General features: G+C 37.0%; 1 protein-coding gene across 1 annotated transcript in view; it reads right to left on the reverse strand.

Moving 5' to 3' along the window:
- Window positions 1–23,538, reverse strand: part of PARN (poly(A)-specific ribonuclease) — a 154,193-nt gene that overhangs the window by 83,696 nt on the left and 46,959 nt on the right. Inside the window, exons 17-19 of the mRNA XM_058286231.2 lie at window positions 22,012–22,067; window positions 20,387–20,473; window positions 17,702–17,776 (exon numbers count right to left, since the gene is read on the reverse strand). Of these exons, the coding sequence (XP_058142214.1) occupies window positions 17,702–17,776; window positions 20,387–20,473; window positions 22,012–22,067 (218 nt within the window). The remainder of the gene's footprint in view (window positions 1–17,701; window positions 17,777–20,386; window positions 20,474–22,011; window positions 22,068–23,538) is intronic.

Genomic DNA, 23,538 nt, shown 5'->3' on the forward strand with positions numbered 1-23,538 from the left:
ATGACGCAACAAGAAACACAGATTCCCGGTGCTGCTGATAAGGATAGAAGCGGTCACAGCAGAACACACAGTGGATGGACACAGAGAGAAGACAACTGGGGGCGGGGGGAGGGAAGGGGAGAGGGAAAAAAAAAAAGCATGGGGTCCTAAATGAAGTATACCCTTGTTTCTGCCTGTTGGAAGTTATCCAAAATATTTACAGACAACATTGCTATGGAATTCCATTTGAAGCTCTCTAAGGAAAACATCCAGATTAAGTTCTTATGCCACTCTTACTAAATCTGAACCCCTACAGATGTGGAAGCAAATGTATAAATGGATAAAGGCTGTTCTTCACCAAGAAGTGAAAGAGATGACAACCCCCACCCCCAGCTGAAAATAAGGATGTGTCTGGAAAATTCAGGAAGGCTCATTTGAAGTTGCCCAAGACTTGTCAATTTTCAGTACTTAATACTGACATGGTCCCATTGATGCAGTAGTTACAAAAGGGACAAATCCTTTGAAATGGCATGGCAGAGTACCCAACCACTCTTTCAGGCCTAGGTAGGAAATACAAACAGCCAGTTCAAATAGAAATCAATGAGGCAAGCAAGCACTGACTGCCTACCAAGTCTACATTAGGGTGCGGGATAGCACTGACATGTCAGCCATGAGGCCTGCTGGGGCAGACCAGTCGTCCTGCTTGGTGTGTTCAACTCTCCTCATTATCACCCACACGCAAAAGGGCCCTGCATGCCAAATGACAGGTCAGAACTACTCAGCCCATCCAAGGATTTGATTAGCTCAGCAGACCAAAAAGCAACACTCTCCTTGACCGTGGGCTCCACCGGGAAAAGCCTGTGCCGTGTGTAATATGTACAGAGGTGAAAGGAAAGATTGCATAATGGGTGTTCTCACTTTGACTTCAACTGAATTTACTACAGGTTCCTTTTTCCCAGAATCTGCCAAAAGAATTAAATGAATTTTTCACTGCTTTTTGCTCTTCTCTCATCTAGCCCCCTTTCTTTTCCAAATGAACCAAGGCACAAGTGAAAATTCAGTGGAAATGAAGAGGCCAGCAGACTAAACCACACATCCCTGCTTTTTCCAAACCTCACCACACAAAGAAAAAAGTGAAGGTAGAAATCCACAATAAGAGGACTCATCTGCAGAAATAACGTATCAAGAAAAAGAGGAAATAAAGACAACATCGTCTTCAATTACAGTTAAATTCAACAGCTGTGGGCATTACAGGCACACAGACATTCAACACACAACTAAATTTAGCTAACCTCAATCCTCGATTCAGCTATAAGAAAAAAAATGACCAAAGTCACAAATTGAAGCTGGGGCTCATTGCCCTCATCTCACCAAATGAAGATCCTAAGACTAAGTTACAAGATCAATTCTCCAGTCATCTAGTTACCAAGCACTTGGAGAAGTCTAGGGTCACTGTGCCAAAGAGAACATAAGAGCTGCCCACCCACCAGGAAAGGCTGTGTCCCCTGTCGGGGGCCCATTTGGCAGCAATACTCCTGTTGGGCCAGGACCACAACTCTGCTGAAGTTTTGCAAAAGAGATCCCATCCATTAAAAGCAAATAAAAGGTGGGCAGCCCAGTGATCTTTCCCTAAGGGCTTTTGGTCAAATGCCCTGGAGGAGAAAGGAAGGCAGAAAGGAACAAATAATTTTAAAACCAGGCAAAGACCAGCTCCCCAAACTGAATCTGAAAACCCACAGACCTAATGACTCCAATTTTCTGTTCCCGTGATCTTACAAACTTCTGTTTCTGTAGAATCTCCAAATTACTAGGAACCTACTCAATCGCTAACCTCAATAACTAGTAACTAGTGAAGTGGGACTCTCTATCCCTCAAACAGGACCCAAAAAAGGGAGGTACATTGGTAAGAGATTATCTTTTGTAGGAAGCCATAGGAAAGAAATGGAAAGACAACTAAAAATCATTTTGCCATCAGTTTTTTGTTTTCTCTTCAATAGAGAAAGTGCAGGAGAAGACTTCACTGCAGGTTCGCTGATAGCAACAAACCTGACCTGCTTGGGGACCCCACTCTCATTTTGTAAGCTGGAGCATCCAAACACTGACAGTGTCACCCTCACAGTCTCTAAGATTTAGCAAAGCCTATTTTATAAAATCAATTTTTAATACTTTAAAGTCTGGATTTCTGAATGGGTGTAAGGGGGAGGAAGAAGTGAACATTAAACAGCTAGTGCCAGGCATTGTGTCAAAAAGTTTATATTTATTACCTCCCTCAATTCTTTCCAGCTGTGAGAAGTGGATTTCCCATCTCTGTTCTACAGCTAAGGGCTCAGAGAGGTTAAACCAAGCCCCCAAGATCACACAACCAATTTTACTCCAAGTCCATCAGGCCAACTACATTTCCTTCAACAGGTTAAAAGAAGTTCAGAGATTGCTTGGGAATTTCAACTAGCTGAGTATTCAATTAGGCAATGACTGGATAGCTTATAAGTATTTTTTATAAACTTAACTCATGAGTTTTTCTTTAGGTACTTTGTCCTCCAAAGGAAAAGAGGAAAAGGTTTTCTCTTTACAGAAATTTCTCCCACCTCTACTAATAAATCTTTAAGCCAAACTGTGAAGGACTGCATGCAAGTCAAACAGTACCCAATAGACGGCATCACGCGACCCGTGCAAGTGTCATCAGTCCCTGTGCGCCGTGACTGAGGCCAACGTACTGGGATTCTCTAGCTCCAGACTGCTGGAGGTTTGATCTCATTAATGTTCTTTGTCACCTATTTGCTACCCTGCTGCATGAGAGGGCATCGTTGAATTCACAAGCTAAATCTGTCTGTATCACTCAGCATGAATAAGCATTTAAATGACAAGTTTGACCTGGCGCTAGAATGTTGGACTGGCTGCCAGCACAACAGCACCATCTTCTGGTTGGTCAACTGTTATTAAACGAAAAGTCATATCTGCAGCTTAAAAGCAAAGTTGCCATTTCAACAGTTTGGTAACCCAGAACAGTGGGAAACTAGAAAATTTAGTTTCAGGAGAATCTGAACAATACCAGTAGTAAGTAAATACCCTCAGAGACCAACCACAGGAGAGAAAAAAATCTAACTGTATATTTTTTCCTTTTTTTTACTGGATACATATAAAAATTTTTTAAATCATACAATATGTTACCCAATATATTTGGTTCATAGTAATTGTACATTTCTACTGGTTACATTTGGAAACAGCCTTTCAGTGTTTCCATACTCTGGAACCCATTGCGCTTGTAATAAATTCCTTATCAGGTCATTAGAGTCATGGCCGTGCCCCCCCACCCCCCGAAAAAAAGTTCTCTGCTGCCCACATACCAAATCTGATAGGGCAGCCATCTAGCCCTCCTAATTTTCAACCATCTCTCTCTCTTGCACTTACTAGCAGTTAGGGGACATCTCCCAATACCTCGGGCTCTAACAAGTTGCGAAACAGATGGAGGAGCTAATGAGGACTTATTACCTTTATGTTCCTAGAGAGCAGACTGTGCTGGAGAGGTTTTGAGCTTGGGGCCAAAATGGGGCTTCCTATTATAGCCACTGCCAAACCCCCTCTCTCCCCCGGCAAACACACCAGAAATACAGACCAAAGACCCTGCCAGTGAGAGATCTGACCTAGTTCATTGTCTCGGCTGCCTGCAGAGGGCCCAGCAGTTGGTTTCCAGGCCTGTCTTCTTCAATGAACCAGCTCCATACACTCGTGAGCAAGGCCCACCGTGTCCAGATTCTTCCTGATTTCATCCATCAGACAAGCTATTCCTCCTCCTCCTCCCACAAGGAGGACTGAGCAAGGCGGTTGGAAAGAGAACTCGGACACATTCACAATATTCTTCTCTCAGTAAAAAGCACAGAAGTCTCCCCCAGCCTCTGGAGATTAAGAGTGAAGGAAAGAACATTCTCCCAAAACTGTATACATGAATCTCAAGCCTTCCCAGACTGGTCTGGTCTAGAGAGAGGAAGCACCCAAGGAGTGAATGCTGTGTCAGGGTCACCTTCACTTCCTTTTCTACCACTAATACTTGCCATAGTGTTTTGCATACATGCAAGAGAATAATCTTTCATTAAATGAAGATTTTAGTCTACTTATCTCCTAAACCATCTGGGGGCAAACTTTTTAGACCATGACCTACGACAAGAAATACATTTTTTATTGCAACCCAGTACACATACATACATATGCTGCAAATTTTTTTAACTTTTGAAAAATTTTTAATCTTTTTTAAAGATACATAAATCAAACTGTATATGCAAATTTAAAACTAAAATTTCTTAAAAAGTTACATTTAAAAAAAAACCTCTACCCATATTATATCACATGTAACTGAAATTTTCTAACTTCTTCCTCTTTTAAAAAATGCTGGTTACCACCCACTAAAATGATTTCACAACCCCGAGTGTGACCCACAGTTTGGAAAACAAAAAACAAGAAACACCACTTTCATTCCTAACTCTGTTCTGCTTATATTGCTTCTGTCTCCACTGCTAACCCAGACTAAGCCCTCTATCAATGACCATATCAAGGCCCCTCATCCTCAAAGCCTTCTTTTCCAGCTCTGTGCCTAGCACTGCCCTAAATAACAAGGATGTGAAATAATAACTAAGACACAGTCTCCATTTCAAGAAGCAAAGTCTATTGGGTGGGACAAACTAATAGCATATGATGTACTTCATCGTGGTCATTTCCTCCCCTTCCTCTGAACACAAAAATGCTTACCATCTGCATTCATTTATTCATTCATTCATCTGTATTATTTATTCATTCCCCCCTTTGACACCCTCAGCATGATTTATATAAACAACATTTAAATGTTTGTCAAAAGATGAATCCATCAAGATTTCTTTTTCTTGCTACCTTGTCAAGGAATGATTTTCTTGAACTCTAAATTAGAAACTGAAGTGCACTGTCACTAATTCTTGGAAGCCAATGGCCCATTTATTATTCTATGTAGCACTTATAGATGTAGCAGGTTCCCAGATAAATTCAATTTGGCCTCAACCTCTTAGAGGCTATGAACTAGAGTAAATACAAAGACCAAGAGTAATACAGCCTTCTAGACATTTAGAAACAAATAAAACCTGCTTGAAAACAGCCATCAATTTTTGATTGTACTATAGTGCCACCATACATACATGGAAAAGACTGCCAGTGGCGGTGCCACCCCTGACAACAATCAAGCTTTTCAAGGGCAGCTTCCTGTTTGGTTGCTCAATTTGGCACTCAATACCTAGAAATTCTTTTGAATGCCCAGGCTTTTAAAAAAAAACTGGTTAGATACAATATATTATTTTAAAATTTGATTTAATAGGAAAAACAAGTACCCTAAATCAACACTACAGACAGGATTGAAACTCCAATTTTTTTACATACACAATGTGTTTCCACCTTTTAACGTCCCTTCCTGCCGCCCCACCACGTGTATCCTCTGCTTCAGTCATACCAAAAGATGGGCTAGTCCCATGGTTTGCCAAATCTTTTCTCAGCCCTCCTCTACCAGGCTAACTCCTCTTGTTACTAAGGTCAGCGCAAGCATCACTTACTCCAGGAAGCCTTCCCTGTTGGCTCTCTTCTGCATCTTCATGCCAGCCTGAGCTGGTTCTCTTCCCCATACTTATTTTATCACAGCACTCATCATATCTTGATGCACTAATTGTCCAGATATGCATTGGTATCACTAGACAATGAATTCTTTCAGTACTGAGACTATTTAATCTCTATTTCCCATCTGAACTCAGTCCCTCATTTTAAAAAAAGACAGGCAAATAATTATGTAAAAAATAACACTTCAGATTTCAAACGAAAAAAACTTTAAAAACCTTGCAAAATAACTTATTCTTATTTCAGTTGTTACTATAAAGAACTCTAAACATATAAGCCATCTAGCAATACACAATGATGAATTAATAAGGAATAAAAGGCTTATACTCTACCTGGAAAGATAACTCCAGCAAATACACGCCCAAATACTTCCCTGCTCAAATTATCAAGTGATCCAACCTCATTTCAGGAATTCATAGGCAATTATTAAAACTAATAGGTACCCAATAGCTAGCTGTAGTTGGTGGGCTTTTGGTTATGTGTATTATAATAATTTGTTTCCAGTTGGGGGAGAGATGGGAATCTCATTTGAAAAGTTTTATTTTAACATGTTAGTGTCTTTTCTATGTTCCATTTCCCAATAGTATAGCCGTTTGTTCCTTGGCCTCTGATGCAATTTGAAAGATGAAGTCTTTATGGCATTTCTCACATTGCTTCAGTTCACACGGAACGGGATAAAAGGCATTCCTACTAGTTGGACAGTGTAATATAAAGCCTTATTACTAAAAGAGTACGTTAGGTCATGTTTGCTTTTTGTAATCATGCAATCTGAAAAGCACCCATTAATATCTAGATTTACTACAGTGGATACAGAAGTTAAGGTCAAACCCTGGTCTGAAGTGCTAGGGCCACCACCACTGTCAATTTGAGTTACTGAACACTCCTGTGTTCTGGTATTTTTGCTAAATGTAATGAAAGTGACATTTGCTCTTGCACTAAAGTGGTATTTGGGCTTCTTTCCAGGATAAACAAGTATATCTTTTCTAAGGAAAAAAAGGTTGTAAAAACACTCAATAGTGGAAATACTATCAACGCACACTGTCAATCAAAAATGTTTCACGTTCACCTTTGCAGAATAGCAGATTCAGAAGGAAAATTCAGAGACACTAATACCATAAAATAAGTAGAGTCAACCACATGAAGGGACTACTTGCCTGCCAGCAGTGCTGAGAGCTGAAAAGCAAGTTAGCAGATTTTTAAAAGACTTTTTCAGTTTTAAGTTTAAATATTTTATTACTTAGATGATACCTGTCAATCAGAAATTAAACCCACCTGTACTTTCATAACCCTAAGAGATTCATTTGTAACATTTTTAGAAACACAATCATATCCTGAATTATCCATTTATATAACAAAGCCCCCAAGGACATTTTGTTTATATTTGAAAGTTGCTAAAATCAGGTTTCATTTTTTAAAAAAATAGGAAGGTTGCAACAATAAGAATCATGTATAATAGTACCAACATGTAAAGACTAACAGAGCCAAGGTACTTACTCAAGTAGGCCATTATTTCTGCTGACAACAAAAACAAAACTGCATTTGAAGTCACAGGAATAAGAATCAAAAAGACATAACTTCTGAGTCCTCATACTTGGTCTTTCAGTGACACAAGAGCAACTGGGAATGAAATTAATCTCACTGTCTTAAATTTTCTATTACCACCAGCATTCTAACTTTTGCTAATTATGGCTCTGGTACTAATCAGACACATTACAACCTGCTCTCTAAAGTTATTCTGTATAGCCTTAAAAAGTATGTATGACAGTAACAACAACAACAAAACATACAACTACATTCAAAGATGTACAAATGTATCTGAATGGAGAGATTTTATATTATGACCATAAGGATTGAATATGTCTAAATAAATATGTCAATTCTCGTCAAATTAACTGATTTGTTAAAATGATGGTGGAAATCCAAATAGGCATTCTGAATGACCCTAACAAAATTATTCTAAAGCTTGATCAGAAATATAAATAAAAAGTTATAAAGAAACATTAATCAGGAGTCCAAAACTGTTTAAATTAAGTGTCCAGGGAAGCAGCTGTGGCTCAATCAGTTGGGCTCCCGTCTACCGTGGGGGAGGCCCTGGGTTCACATCCTGGGGCTTTCTTGTGAAGGCAGGCTCACCTGCAAGAGCCATGGAGTGCCGCCCAGCCCGCAAGCACCGCGGAGAGCTAACTCAGCAAGGTGATGCAACAAAAAAGGGAGACAAGCAAAAAAACACAGAAGAGCGCATAGCGAATGGACACAGAGAGCAGACCTAGCAAGCAAGCCACAAGGGGGAGGGGAAATTTTAAAAAATTAAGTGTCCAACCATAAGGAATCGATTAAATTATGTTACACTGATAGGATTAAATGCTATTCCACTAAACACAAAATTATGTAAAAGAATTAAGTGAGAAGAACAAACTCTAAAATAACATGTAAAACATAAGCTATCATAGATGCAATATACACTAAAACACTACATCCACAATTGAAAGGTAAACCTCAAATATTATCTGCAATTACCTTTGTTAACAGAGAGAGGGCACTAGAAAATTTTTTTGTTTCTCTATGTAGTTTTAAATCTATCAGCAAAAATAAAACTACCAGTTGGTTAATAATAAGGGAAAAATTAGTTGTTTTTTCTTAAGATCAGCATGGTGATTTCACTTCTTCAGAATCTATTTTAAGGAAATAATCAGAGAGAGTCAAAGACTAAAGTACAAAGATGCCCATAAAAGTTTTAATTGAAAACACTAAAAATTTGTATATAACATACATCCAAAAGGGATAGAGCTAAATAAATTGTCTATCTTAAAATGAAATATAATGCATTCATTAAAAGAAAACTCTTCTAGAAAAATGCACAAGGTCATGGGGAAATGCTTATGATATAATATTAACTAAAAAAGTAGACTCAAATCTGCATTTAAAGTCAGATATCAATTACTGTTAAAAATATTATGAAAATATTCATCTAGACAGAGTAAGAAACTTGAAAGAAAATACTAACATATTACTACTACTGATGCCTAGGCTGTGAGATCATGATTTAATTTTCTTTATATTTTCAAATGTTTCTAACATTTTTAACAATGAGTTTGACTGACTTCTAAAACTGGGGATTAATAATGGAGGTGCACAAGAAAATAAATTTTTAAAAGTGACATTTCAATTAAATTGGATAGATCTACTGAATATTCTGATAGTTTCTCACAAAGCAAATATTCTTGATCCATATAACATGGCCCTAAAAAAAAAAGCCAAAATCAATCACCACTGCTCTGGACAGTAAACAGTTTATGAGTACCCAAAAATTCAAACTCTAGGGCACAACCACTATATTTCTCCTCATTATGTTTGCTAACTGCCACCAGACACACTGTGCTTTACCACCGGTAATTATATTAAGGACTTGGGAATGGGAATCCTTCTCTGGCGGTCAGGAAGCTTTTTGCCCACTTCTCAAACCATGTAATGCCCTAAAGAATGATAATTAGGGAGAGTACAAGTTATTGTCACATTCTCAAGGAAATGTGCCTGATAGAGATTTCAGAGCAGAGGCATGTTAAGTCTGCTAGTTCTCAAAATTAAACATTATGGGACTAGGAAAACAAGAAGTCTCCTAATAAACAGTATTAAAGTTTTCCACAGTGCTTTTGATGGATTATGTAATTCAGAGAAAAATAAGAGTCAGTAGCTTTTTTCAAATCAGAAGATAGCTACACATTTACTCTTCTCACTAATAATGATTTTCCTTTAGCAATCTGGAAGTACTCTACAAGCCAATGTTGTAAAAATCTCGCTTACATAAAAAGAAATATATTGGCTTCGGAATCTAGGACTTATGGCATAAAAATCTTATGTGATTTAGGAAGCAGATGTAGCTCAAGTGGTTGAGTGCCTGCTTCCCATGTATGATCCCAGGTTTGATCTCTGGTAGCTCCTAAAAGCAGGGGAAAAAAAAAATCAACCCATGGAAATGAAAAAAAAAAAACAACTCTCAATAGGGAGCAGATGTCGCTCTGTGATTGAGTATCTGCTTTCCATGTAGAAGGCCCTAGGTTCAATTTCCAGTACCTCCTAAAAAAAAAAAAATTAAGTGATTTAAATCCATAAGTAAATTTCAGCCCTTTCCCCAAACAAGCTTATTTAATAGAAATCTTATTTTAAAAAATCATTCTCATTTATCTATGGACTCATTTATCTATTGCTACATTTATAATTCAAGATAATTAAAATTAAGTCAATTCTATACACAGTTTATGGAGAGAAAAATTAATATGCAAGGAACATCATCATTCACTTTTTTTAAAATTTCTTGATAGTTCTGTGCATTTCCTGTTTGACAAGAACAAAATATATGCTAACACATTAAGCAACCATGAAAGGCAGCACAAATAAAAGCAGATGCCAAGCCCTTTGGATATTGTCTTCCAGTATAGATGTACTTGAAAGGGATAGATGTTAAGTCCTTTTAATTGGATGAAGGAAGAAAGGAACAAGTTTTTTTGATGAATTAACAGTAGCCTTTCTCAAAACATTTTTAACAAAGAGAAAAAAAGGTAGTTTAAGCATTGTATAATACAGCATGTTCTGGAACAAAAAGCAGATGCCAAAAGGGTAATTAATTAAAAAGCACAGATAAGGGAGTTCTATCTCCAGTATGGAGTTAAAAGTAAGTTCCTAACAAATCAACCTTCCCACAGCTAACAAGTACAAACTCTTGAAAACAGTAACAACAACAAACCAAAAACAGAATATACAGAGTGAAAAAAAAAATAGGTAGATTTTGGAGGAAAGTTGAAACTTGGGGGAAAACAATTGGCACAGAATGAATTTCCAGTTGTTTGCAGTTTTGCCCTAAGGGGCAATTGCCAGGAAGGGGCATAGGCCAGCTAAAAACACCAATAGAAAGTCCCCTGACTTTCTGTAAAAGGGACCAAGGGAAGAAGCAATCCTGGAAAAGAGAAAGTCAAAGAAGGGGAAACCCAAACTTGGCGTATTAATTTAGCCTAAGTCTATGGGCAACTGTGAACCATGAATGTGCAAGGCAGACTTTTTATGTGATCTTGAGTCAAGATCTTAACCACCATTCACCACAGGCATGAAAGAGTTTGCAGTCTGAGTCCAACTAAGTTAAATGCCTAATAAAACTAAAAAATATGAAGATTCTTCTGGGGAATATAACCAAATCCAGAGTCTCTACAAACAAGTACAATGTCCAGGAAACCATCCAATATTACTTATTATATCAAGTCCCAGGAAAATGTGACCTATTCGCAAGGGCAAGGCAAATAACAGATGCCAATATTCAGATTATCTGGATGTTAGAACAATAAGAAAAAGACTTTAAACAAGTTATTATGACTACATTCAAAGAGGAAAAGGAAAATAGGCTCATAATGAAAGGAGAGAGGAAGCCTCAACAGAGAAATAGAAAATACAAAAATGATATGAGTAAGTCAGAAACAAACGGATAAATACTGTATGACTTCATTACTCTGAATCAAAGATATTATGTAACATAGTGTATGATCCTCTACATACAATGTAAATATAAACCAATTTATAAAGATTAAAAATGAACTTAATGGGGAAGTAACTGTGGCTCAGTCGACTGGACTCCCGTCTACCATATGGGAGGCCCTGGGTTCGCGTCCCAGGGCCTTCTTGTGAAGAAGGCAAGCTGGCCCACGCCTGCGGAGAGCTGACGTACGGCCCGCACCCGTGGAGAGCATGCACAGCCAAGATGATGCAACAAAGGGAGACAAGCAGACACAGCAGAACATGCAGCAAATGGACACAGAGAGCAGACAGCAAGCAAACCATACCAAGGGGGGGGGGGAATAAATAAACAAATAAACAAAACAAATAAATAAATAGAAAGGAAGGGATGTAGTTATATATAAATAAAAAATGAACTGAATGGAAATACTAAAAAATACAATAAATGAAATTTTAAAATTCACCGACTAGGCTTAGTAGCAGAATGATGATAGAGGAAAAAAGCAGAAAGCCTGTATATCAGCAGAAATTATCCAATCAGAAACAGAAAAAGGAAAAGGAAGGAAGAAAAAAACAATAGAGCATCAGAAAACTCTGGAACAGTATCACAAGGTCTCTTACATATGGCTAAATGGAGTCCTAAAAGGAGAGGCAAGAGAATACAGAACAGAAAAAATATTTAAATAATGGCTAAAAACCTCCCAAATCTGATGAAACACAAATTTACAGATTCTAGAAGACAGTCTACTTTCTTTACAAAGAAAACCATGTCTAAGTACATCATAGTTCAACTGCTGAAAATCCAATGGTAGAGAGAAAATCTTGAAAGCAACTAGAGAAAAATGACACATTACATACAGGGAAACAGTGATTCAAATGACTGTGAATTTCTCATCGGGAAATCATAGAAGCCAGAAGTCAGTGGAATCACATCTGGAAAATGCTAAAAGAAAAAAACAGAATACTTATATCCAACAAAAACATCCTATATGAATGTAAGTAAAATGAAGACATTTTCAGATAAAGGAAAACTAAGAGAATTAGTTGACACCACACCAGTACTACAAGAAGTACTAAACAAAGTTCTTTATGCTGAAAGGAAATGATACCAAAAAGAAACTTAGGTTTTTGGGAATGAATGAAGAGCACTGGAAATGGTAAATATCTAGGATTAAAAAAATTTTTTCCCTCAATTTCCTAAAATACATACGCTTATTTAAAGAAAAATTATAACACTCCTTTGTGGAACTTACACTGATGATAGATGTAATATATATGTCAACTCTAGCATTGAAGATTATAGAGATTGGAGTAAATGGACCTATATGATTTCAAGCTTTCTACATTCTATGTGAAATGGTACAATATGAACTGTAAGATGACAGTGAAAAGTTATGGATATATACAGAGAGAGATTTCTACAGCTACCACTAAGACCTAATGCAAAGCCATAAGGTCAAAAAGCCAATAAAGAAATTCAAATGGAATTCTTTAAAATTTTCAAATAATGCAAAAGGCGGCAGGAAAGGAAGGAACAGAGGAACAAAAAACAGAAGGAACAAAAGACAATTTAAAAATTACAAACCTAAATCTGACCATATCAATAATTATATTAAATATTAATGAAGTAAACCCTCCAATTAAAAGGCAGAGTTATCAGAATTTTAATAAAAAGACTCAACTAAATGCTATCTACAAGAGACTCACTTTACATATAAAGACACAGATAGATTGAGAGTAAATAGCTTACGGGAAATTGCTAAACCAAGTGCTTAGCGGATAATTTATATCTTTAAATAGTTGTATTTAAAAAGAAAAAAGGTCAAAATCAATGACCTGAACAGAGACTTAGCTATCCACTCACTGCTAACTAAACATGAGGTATTGCACACCCACAGAGGAGAAGGCCTAACAGAAAGTAAAAACTGAGGTAGACTTATAAACTGCTTGACCAGTGAATATGTTCTCCACCCTGATTAGAAAAGGGTAGAAGCCTTACTGGCTCAAGATGTATAAAGCACTAACCAATTATTGACTAATAACTAAGCTATGCTGACCTAGGAGAAACCACTAGGATACTAGGGTCAAAATTTTTTAGAAGAAATAAAAAAGAAAATTCAATGACATAAAGTTCCACTTCAAGTAACGAGAAAAACAGGAGCAAAATAAAGCCAAAGAAATAAAAGGATGTAATAAAAAAGCAGAAATCAACAAAATAGTAAAAAGCAAACAATAAAGAAAAATGAACTAAGCCAAAGGTTTTTTGAAAAGATTAACAAAGTTGTGAACCTCTAGCTAGTGTGAACAAGAAAAAGAGAGAACACAAATCATCAACATAACAAACAAAATGGATTTATAACTACAGACTCCAAACACACTAAAAGAATAAAAAGTACAGGTAAAGCTTGGAGTTACAAGTAGCCTTTTAGCAATTCAGTATTGAATAATTGCCCCTGAAGAGTTATGTCCACAATTCTAACATTTACCAGTTCAGGACATGAAAAGCTGTACTATTAAGAGTATAACTTTATATAAGCACATTCATATTTTGGACTAGGGTGAAGCCAAATATCTTTCTTCCCTCATGCCAGTAAATCACCCTGAGCAAGCTCCTAAAGCAGCATATCAAGAGTTACATAACTACCTGAATTTGGGCTACCTTTGGAAAGGAAAATAATTTTTAGGTTTCTAGCTCTTCTAAAGTACCTTTATCAATTTGTTTCTTAAAAATTTCATGTAATACTACATGGTGCATGTGTGCACCAATCTCCAGCTTTCAAAATAAATGAAAGGGTGACTTTTTTCAAGCAATTACAATAAAAATTAGAGGCAGAGAGACAGTGTCCTATAATGCACTTAAGGACATTCAAGAGACTATGTCTAAATATTGCGTGTGACTAGAAAATTTTACTACATTTCAAATATCATTGTGCTCTTTCCCATTTATCAAAATTACATTCGAAATACAAAAATCTTAAATATGAATGAGCTATTCAACTGTGACCATTAAAGACAAGAATAATTCTTTTCCATGGCATCAAGTTTCACATTAGTCATGTATTGTCTTCACTGAAGAACCAGGGGTGCAGAATGCCAAACACTGGCCTCAGATGGATTAGAACCATCTGAAAATCCCACAGCAACCAAGGACCCTTGTGTTCAGAGAAGCAGGAGAAACAAAGAAACAGGAATCAATCCAAATGGCACTTTGTACAAGGAACTTTCATATTCAAGGTGTTGAAAAACTATTAACTAGACTTAAAATTATGGAAAAAGACAGGTGTCAGTTAAAAAGCAACTCCTTAAATGTAAATCAAAAAATATTTTCTTTCAGGGCCAAAGATGCCATTATGAGCTGCTATATAAATAGGTGTTCAATGATTTTTCCAATGTTATATTACTGATCTAACAGATCCTCCATTTCTGCTAAAATGAATACATAATTTGTTTAAAATAGCACTAGGTTTTGTAGCACATTAGATACCCTGAGAACTTTGCACCATTAGAATTACCTAAAATAAAAATTTTTATGTTGTGGGGAATAGATATGGCTCAAGCAGTTGAGTGCCTGTTTCCTACATGGTAGGTCCCAGGTTTGGTTCCCAGTGCCTCCTAAAAAACAACAAAAACTAACACCAAGCAAAAAAAATGAAAAAAATCAACTCAGAATGGCCAATGTGGCCCAGTGGTTGAGCACCAGCTTCTCACATTTGAGGGCCCAAGTTCAACCTCCAGCCCCTAGTACCTCAAAAAAAAAAAAAATTTTTTTTTACCTTGTCCTTTTTTTTCAGATTTATTTTATTTATTTCTCCCCTCCCCCACCACAGTCTGCTCTCTCATGTCCATTTGCTGTGTGTTCTTCTGTGTCCACTTGCATTCTCGGCAGCACCAGGAATCTGTGTCTCTTTTCACTGTGTCATCTTGCTTTGTCAGCTCTCCGTGTGTGTGGTGCCACTCCTGGGCAGGCTGCACTTTTTTCATGCAGGGGTGGCTCTCCTTGAGGGGCACACTCCTCGCCCGTGGGGCTTCCCTATGCCGGGGACAGCCCTGCAGGGCACAGCACTCCTTGCACACGGCAGCACTGTGTGTGGGTCAGCTCACCCCACGGGCCAGGACGCCCTGGGTTTGAAATGTGGACCTCCTATATGGTAGGCAGATGCTCTATCAGTTGAGCCACATCTGCTTCCCTTCCCTTATCTTTTATCTGCATAATTTTAGAAATTACAGCAAAAGACCTACAAGCATTAAACATATCCTTCATGCACAAAGGGATATTTCTAAATCATAATACTATGAATATCATGCATTCAATTCAATAAATATTTAGCATTTAGCATATAATTAACTAATATCAGACACTACTACTCTAGGTGCTGAAAACACAATGGAAAACAAGAGAGATAAGGAGCCCACCTTCAGAGTTTGCAGTCCATTTGGGAAGACAATCAAACAACCTATGTTAGTAAAGGATGCTACACAAGCATAGAGCACAGGGTCTGATCCCTACAGAGAGAGTCAGGGAAGACATCTGGTAGAAGTGGTGCTTAAGTTGAGATGAGAAGGGAAGGAGGATACAGTCAGGCTCTGGAGGGAGAGGATGGTTGAATAAAAGATCACCTGGCAAAGTAAATACTATCGTCACAGGTATAGTATGTGCAAATGGCCAGCTATTTAGGTTAAGAATCATCTTGGTGTAAGAAAAGAGACTAGAATGGAAAATTAAATTTTACTAGCAGAGTTGAATATACAGAAAGACAAAAATCATCTACTTCTTAATTTAGAAGGGAAAAGGTAAAAAGGTCACAATTCCATTTGGCCTATTGCGCATTCAAACATGTATTTACTTACTCACACCACAATGTGTGCCAGAACTAGAAAAAGATTCAGAAGTGAATGAGATGGGCCCAACATTGCCCTCAGGGAGGTATCACAAATGAGCAAACTATCAAATACGACAGATTGTTTCTGTCACTACCTATGATTCTGAAATGTAGTTTCCCAATGTCAGTTATCATTGAATAAAATATTCTACCTAAAAGCTACTGTCATTTTTTTGACATCAAATGTGCTATAACAGAAACATTAAAAAAAACTTTGCCATCCTATACACATAAACAAGGAATTATGCTTGTTTAAATACTAATAATGAGTGTTTTAAAGATTTCAAAGCACGTTTACACACACTCATTTTTACTGTTCACAGCAAGAGAGGCTAAGCAGATATTTTAATAATTACCTACCATTTGTCAAGCACTGCTTGTAGAGTGCCAAGTTTTTTGCTGGGAACTTAAAATCCATGATCTTGTTCATCTTCAAAATAATCCTTTAAAGTAACCATTATTATCTCTCTCTCACAAACGAGAAGTCTGTGTTTTGATAACTTGCCCCAAGACACGTGGTTGACAAGTAGTAGAGCCAAAGTTAGTCCCCATGTCAGTCTGACTTCAAAACCTATGTGTCTCCTTCCATCCCACTGGACTGCTTTAATGTCATCCCAGTGCAATCAATGAGGGAACTAAAAGAAGTAACTTTCTCTAACTCACACCTGGTAGGTAAAGGAGGCTGGACTACAGCACAGGTCAGAAGTCCTAGTTCAATGTTCTTTCGGTCATACTGAAACCTCACAACAGTCTAACCTCAGGGTCCCTGTTCCCCATTTGAAGTTATCTTTAGCTCTCTTTACAACTTTCCAAGGGCTGTCGGGGAATGGATCACTTTAAAACAGAAACAAATCCAAGAAAACATTCAAATATTTAAGAAGCAACATCATTTACCCCCATGCATTCAATACCACATCTGCTGTTACGTACTCCTGAAGAACACTTCACACCGAAATCTATTATTAAATAACCATAAAAAATGTTCAAAGCTATCCAAGCTTTAAATATATAATGTCATGTAATCTTCATAATAACCCTAAGAGGTTGATACTACTATCACTGGTTTATAGAGAAATGCAGGAGCTTAGAAAGGTAAGTATCTTGCTCAAGGCCACACAAGTGATGATTCCAGAGGTTAAGCTTTCAACCCCTACAACTTAGTCTCTATTTCTGCAATGGTTAAATAATTCATCAAAAATATCAAAATTTTCTGATCTAAATTTGTACATTTATAAAAATTTTTACATGCAATTACTCATCACTATATACTTCTGATAGTTACAATATTGGATAGTTAAGATATCGGAGTTTTATTGTGCAGTAGTTTGTTTATTAAAAAATCTCGTTTTGGTCTTCCCTATTTCTCTCAATCTGCTCCTAATTTTTCAAAACAAAAAGTCAAATTTGGCTAATCTGCAACTCATTTTAGAAATTGTACAATGGAAAAGGAACAGAATGGAGGTAAGTGAAAAAATACATTCTAGTCATCTAGAATACAGTCTCTTTTTTCCTAGTATATCTAGTGAATAGATACATTTGTCTTCTTTTCTCAACTACACATGATATTGTTAATTTCTTTTATTTTACAAAGAAGCTGACAGAAAGCCACAAAACCAGGCAGCAATACTTGTAAATTGAGTGATCAAATCCACAGCTTTTAGATTTGGGGTAGAGGGTCAGGGGAGGGGTCAATACACAAAATAAATATCCAAAACACTTACCTATCTGTACTTGTTCAGGCTGGCTCAGAGAAACAAATGCTGATGTGTCATCAATCCAGGATATCTGAATGTTACCTGTAATAGTGAATCAACAGAAAACTCAACATTTGACTATGTAGAGAGCTGTCAGATTTTATTTGTATATTTGATATATTATCAGTATGGGCTATAATTTAAAGAGATTAGGTGCTGTTTTAAAAATTGATCAGAATCTCAGCCCTACTGACAGCCAGCCTACTCCCACTTAAACTTATTAATTACAACTATCACAGCAGTTATTTAGCTTAAAAATTTAAGAGACAAGATAAACTGGGGTGGCGGGAGTGAGGGGATGGGTAAGGGGATGGCAGGAGACCATATTAGGAAATTTGTTTTTAAAACAAAATAAAAAACCATCGATTACATCCTGGGGAATTTCATCATTCAGCTCAATCTTATATCAGGGTTGGAGACTTTTTTCCTTTCAAGGCCACTAACAAAAATCAGAGACCAAGTTCACTCACCACAATTTTTAAAAAAACATTTCTTTTTAAGAAACACAAACTTCAAAAATTAAGAATGGGAACATTCAATTCTGATAATCAAAGCCAAGTAAAGGAAACAGGTGGCAAAAAAGAGAACAAGAAAAAGGAGTCAGAGAGAGGAAACCACGGTAGACTAATAGAGAAAAGAAAAACATGGGCAAAAAGCAGTACAGTAATATAAAATGACATTCACACATTTAAGAGGCAAATACTCCTTAGAAATTTAATGCAAAAAAGGGAAGTAGATGTGGTTCAAGCGACTGAGCTCCCGCCTACCACATTCGTTTCCTGGAGAAGATGGGTAAGATGGTGAGCTGGCACAACGGCCTGGCATAGTGAGCTGATGCAACAAGATGAGGCAGCAAGGAGACACAAAGAGGAAACACAATGAGACATACAACAAAGCAGGGAGCGGAGGTGGCTCAAGCAACTGAATGCCACTCTCTCACATGGGAGGTCCCAGGTTTGGTTCCCAGTGCCTCCTAAAGAGAAGACAAGCAGACGAAGCGAGCCCACACAGTGAATGGACACAGAGAGCAGACAGCGAATGCAAAAAAGAAGGGGGGGATTGGGGAATAAACAAATAAATACATAAATAAATCTTAGTGCTGATGCGTGCAAGGAGTGCTATGCCATGCAGGGGTGTTCCCCACGTAGGGGAGCCCCACGCGCAAGGAGTGCGCCCCGTAAGGAGAGCCGCCCAGCACGAAAGGAAGTTCAGCCTGCCCAAGAATGGTGCCACCCACACAGAGGGCTGACACAAAGAGATGACGCAACCAAAAGAAACAGATTCCCGTGCCACTGACAACAACAGAAGCAGACAAAGAAGAACATGCAGCACATAGACACAGAGAACAGACAACTGCGGGCGGGGGGAGGGAATAAAATAAATAAATACATCTTTAAAAATAAATAAAAATAAAAGTTAAATGCAAACAGAATGGGATGGAGGGGACCACTGAGGAAGAAAGGAGGGTGGGGACAGGAGGGGAGAGGAAGGACTAGCGGGATAGGAAGTTAGAGAAAATAGAGGGAAAGCAGAGACCTAATTATCCTACTAAAAGTCTTGAAAAAAACACAGGACTGAATTTTAAAAATGGGTAAACATCATCAGAATTTAGCACTGAAAAATGTTTTAATTCCTACTAAAATTTCTGAAAGTTAGAAATTCTTGGAAACTGTTTAGTTTTACCATCAAGGGAAAAAAAAGTCTAACTTCTTGTGTACCATAAATTGTCATACTGACTTTCCCAATTAAGAAAGTCATTTACTATTTATTTGGTTACCTCTCCAGTCTGCGTGTGTTGTTTCTTAAATAATAGCTAACATTTATTGAGTAGTTACTATATGTCACACTCTAATGCCTTCTGTGAATTAGCTAACTTAACCCTCATGACATGCTGATGAAATAGGTATTATTAACTCCAATGAGGAAAAAAAAGATACAGAAGTTACTTGCCATGATCACAGAGCTTTTTTCCCCTTAATTTAACTGAAAAAACTTCTACTCTGAACATTTTACTTAGCCAACTGAAGTTTGACTGCACAGAGGTTAAGAAGCTTACCAATACAAGAAAAACAACAAAAGCTTTCAAAAGAAATGGGCCTTGAAATTCAACTGCATTTCTATGTGTGTATTTTAAATTAAAAAGCAGGACTAAGATTTCAGAAGTCATCTGGACTATCTGCAAAGAATAGGATAACTGCAGAAATATATCTGTCTTCACTCTTTTAAAACTTACACGTATAAAATTTTCAATTATGAAAACGAATGTATGCTTATTTTAGAAAATACAGGCAAGTAAAAAGTGGAAGGGAAAAAAAATCCTATCCAAGACCTTCAGTGTGACAGTTTTATTTCTTACGTAGTTTAAATAGTATTAGTTATACAGAAATCACTCTTTGTATCTGCTTTTTATTCTACATGTAAAAAGATATAATCACTTTACCATTTTTCAATAAACTTCAAGTATTTTTGAAAAGACTACATACTACTGAAGTACTATTAAAAGTTTCTCACGTCATATTAGCTCAAAGATAGCACCATATTAAAAAAAGAGATTAAAACCTTGCATATTAACATTCTTTTATGCCCAAGCTGAAGTTGTCTGCATACCTTTGATCACCTAGGCCAAAAGAACAGCAAAACCCTCTGGCTTACCAAAGGCACTGAAAAGCTGGTAAAGATCACTGGTTTTCCATTCTTTGGGGAATGTCACATGGAGAACGTGATCCCGTTTAGGTTGTACTATAAGACAGAAATGGTTACTGCTCAAAAGTGAACAAGTACATCAGTGGTTCTCTGATGAAATTAAGCCCATGCTAACTCGGACAATTATTGTGAAGGCCTCACAATTATTAAACAACTCCTAAGGTATTCTTTTGATTAATAGTACTTTGTCATTACAGCCTAGCCCTGATTCTGTGACTTAGAACCCACAATTAATTTGAGCCCTAGCAATTCTATGCAGAAATATATCTTTTCATGAGGTTCCTGTACAATTTTTTTTAAGGAAAAAAACAGGTCAAGAAGTTTCAGTAAACATTTAACTTCCCCTCTAATCCCAATGTCTACATGTTATTTAAACAAAACAAAACAATGCACTGTCCAAATTAAGAGAACTCATTTTGTTTTAGTAGAGGCAGTCCCTAGAGTCACAATCTTGTGTTCTAATCCTGGATTTGCATTAACGGTGCAACTGTGAGCAAGAGAACCAACCACTCTGAGCATCCATTTCCTTGGCTATAAATTGGGAATGATATTTATCTTACACAATGGTAGGAAGAATGACAGATAATTTAAGTCTAACAGGGAGTGTAATATAGTATGCCTGCAAACAATCACTGTATTGATTATCAATACTACAGATCACCCATTTCTAAATCCCTAGGGCATGTATTAATGCAAATAAACCAAGGCTAGAGAAAGAATAATGGAAAAGAAGAATGGGGTGATGTGGATAAACCAGAGAATAAGCAGAAGAAAATAAGAAGCAACCACCTCCCATAAACACTGGCCTTCCAAGGTGTTTAATGGAGAAAAAAAATCAACCTACTAAACTTAAATGTATAAATATTCAGATAATTAGGAAATTTACCAAGTTACTATAACTTAAAATCTATTATAAGGAAGCGGATTTGGCTCAACTGATAGAGCATCTGCCTACCACTTGGGAGGTCCAGGGTTCAAATCCAGGGCCTCCTGACCTGTGTGGTGAGCCGGCCCACGCGCAGTGCTGATACACGCAAGGAGTCCCGTGCCACACAGGGGTGTCCCTCACACAGGAGAGCCCCGTGTTAGGAGTGTGTTCCGCAAGGAGAATCGACCCGTGCGAAAAAAGCGCAGCCTGCCCAGGAGTGGCGCTGCACACACAGAGAGCTGATGCAGCAAGATGACACAACAAAAAGAGACACAGATTCCCAGTGCTGCTGAAAAGAATGCTAGCGGACACAGAGAGCAGACAACATGGGGGGAGGCAGGAGAGAAATAATGAAAAAATAGATATTTTTAAAAAAATCTATTATAAATATTTAGAGAAAAAGATGACATTAGAGTTGAGTGATAATTTTAAGACTCAATTTATGCATAAACTGGAAAATGTAAATAGAGAAAAGAGTTAATCGAGGCCTAAGGGCTCTTTAACTCAAGCATACTATCCTTGTCAACCACCAGATCACTACAAACCAATAAAAGAATAAAGCTCTTCCTTAAAGTAATACTTTTCTAGTTATCCCTTCCAGACCACACACTTAAAGATGCAATGAGAACATAAAAAATTTACTTACAGTCTGGTCCTTCCAAATTTAGATAAGGGATATCCATGACCCTCATAAGAAATAACCTATGGAAAATAAGGAAAAGATGCAATGAACTAATTTTTTAAAAAGATGGATACAGACATCTATTAAATTGTTTTTAGTAGAAGTTCCTTGTTTACATTATTCTATTTCTAAAAGTACAGAGCTCTAAGACTCATTTCAGAGATTTTAACATAAAAAGAAAAGAATACTATGGTATCCCCAACACCTACAACAGTTCCTGGTACTCAGTAGCTGCTTAAAAAAGATTAAATAAAGGAAATTAGAAATCAAAGAGTTGAAAAGGAAGTCCAGTACAGAGCTACCCTGTTGCCTAGTCTGGGGAAGTTGAGAAGAAAAAAATACTATATGCATTAACCATTTTACTGACTTATGAACAAGTGTTTTTACAAATTACAAAAGTAGCTCTATGATCAATCTCGGCAAGCTGAAAATGACAGCATAGTTTTGTTTTGTTTTTTAACCAAACTACAAAATCGATGGATAAATGGCAATCTTTTTGGATAAACTGCAGAGTCTGAAATAAGTGACTGTTCCAAAAGTCCATATCATTATTACCATTTAAGACATAGTAAAAGCATAAAGCAAAATAACTGTTGGTAAGGAAAACTACCAAAACTATGGTTTACACCGATATAAACCATTGCAGTCATTTTATGTATACCTTCCAAAATGGATACAAATACACTTAAAAAATAGTAGTTACAAATTATAACTTTCTACAATACCAATGTTCTTTTCTTTTGAAAGATTATGGGCAAACTATCAGTCATTATTGTTTGAAAGATGATTTTAAAGAGTTTTGCTTAGATAACAATATATAGTGTATTTCTAGTAAAGAGTACATTAGACAGCAAATTAAAAAGGCCATCCAAGTGCCGAACAAGCAATTAGTTTAGCTCCACTGACCTGCAATTAAGAGTACATTATTACCAGGCATTCAAAATTCAAGCAGGGCATGATCTAGTTTACAAATGGAACCATCGGCATGAATAAGAATGTTCTGTTAATACCAGAAAAAACCAAAGTCAAGGTACTCTGTAGTTTGAGAAGTTGTTGCCTGGCCTACAATTTAATAAACAAAATACTATGGCCAAGAAACCGAATTTATTTTTAATTCACTAATTTAGGCTTAAGTGCACTAGTCTGGTTTATGCAATTGGTAAGCAGTTTTACCAATTTACTCAATACTAACTGCAATCCTAAAAGACAATAAAATACATAAAGCATCTAGCAGAGAGTAGGTTCTTAATGATAATAGCTAATAATAGTATTATTATTGCTAACCAGAGCCTAGAAAGTTATTGCTTTGGAAGTTGAGAGGCTCAATACTTTTATGCTTTATATAATTTTCAGTTCTCCATTTAGTAAAATTTAGAGATGGTCCCCAAATTATAAAAATTTAACACAAAGCAAAAACAAACCCTCATTTGAAAGTTAATAAAGGGAGCAGATGTAGTTCAAGTGGTTGAGCTCCTGCTGCCCATGTTTGAG

Source organism: Dasypus novemcinctus, chromosome 23, assembly GCF_030445035.2.
Source record: "Dasypus novemcinctus isolate mDasNov1 chromosome 23, mDasNov1.1.hap2, whole genome shotgun sequence".
Taxonomy (NCBI): Eukaryota; Metazoa; Chordata; class Mammalia; order Cingulata; family Dasypodidae; genus Dasypus; species Dasypus novemcinctus.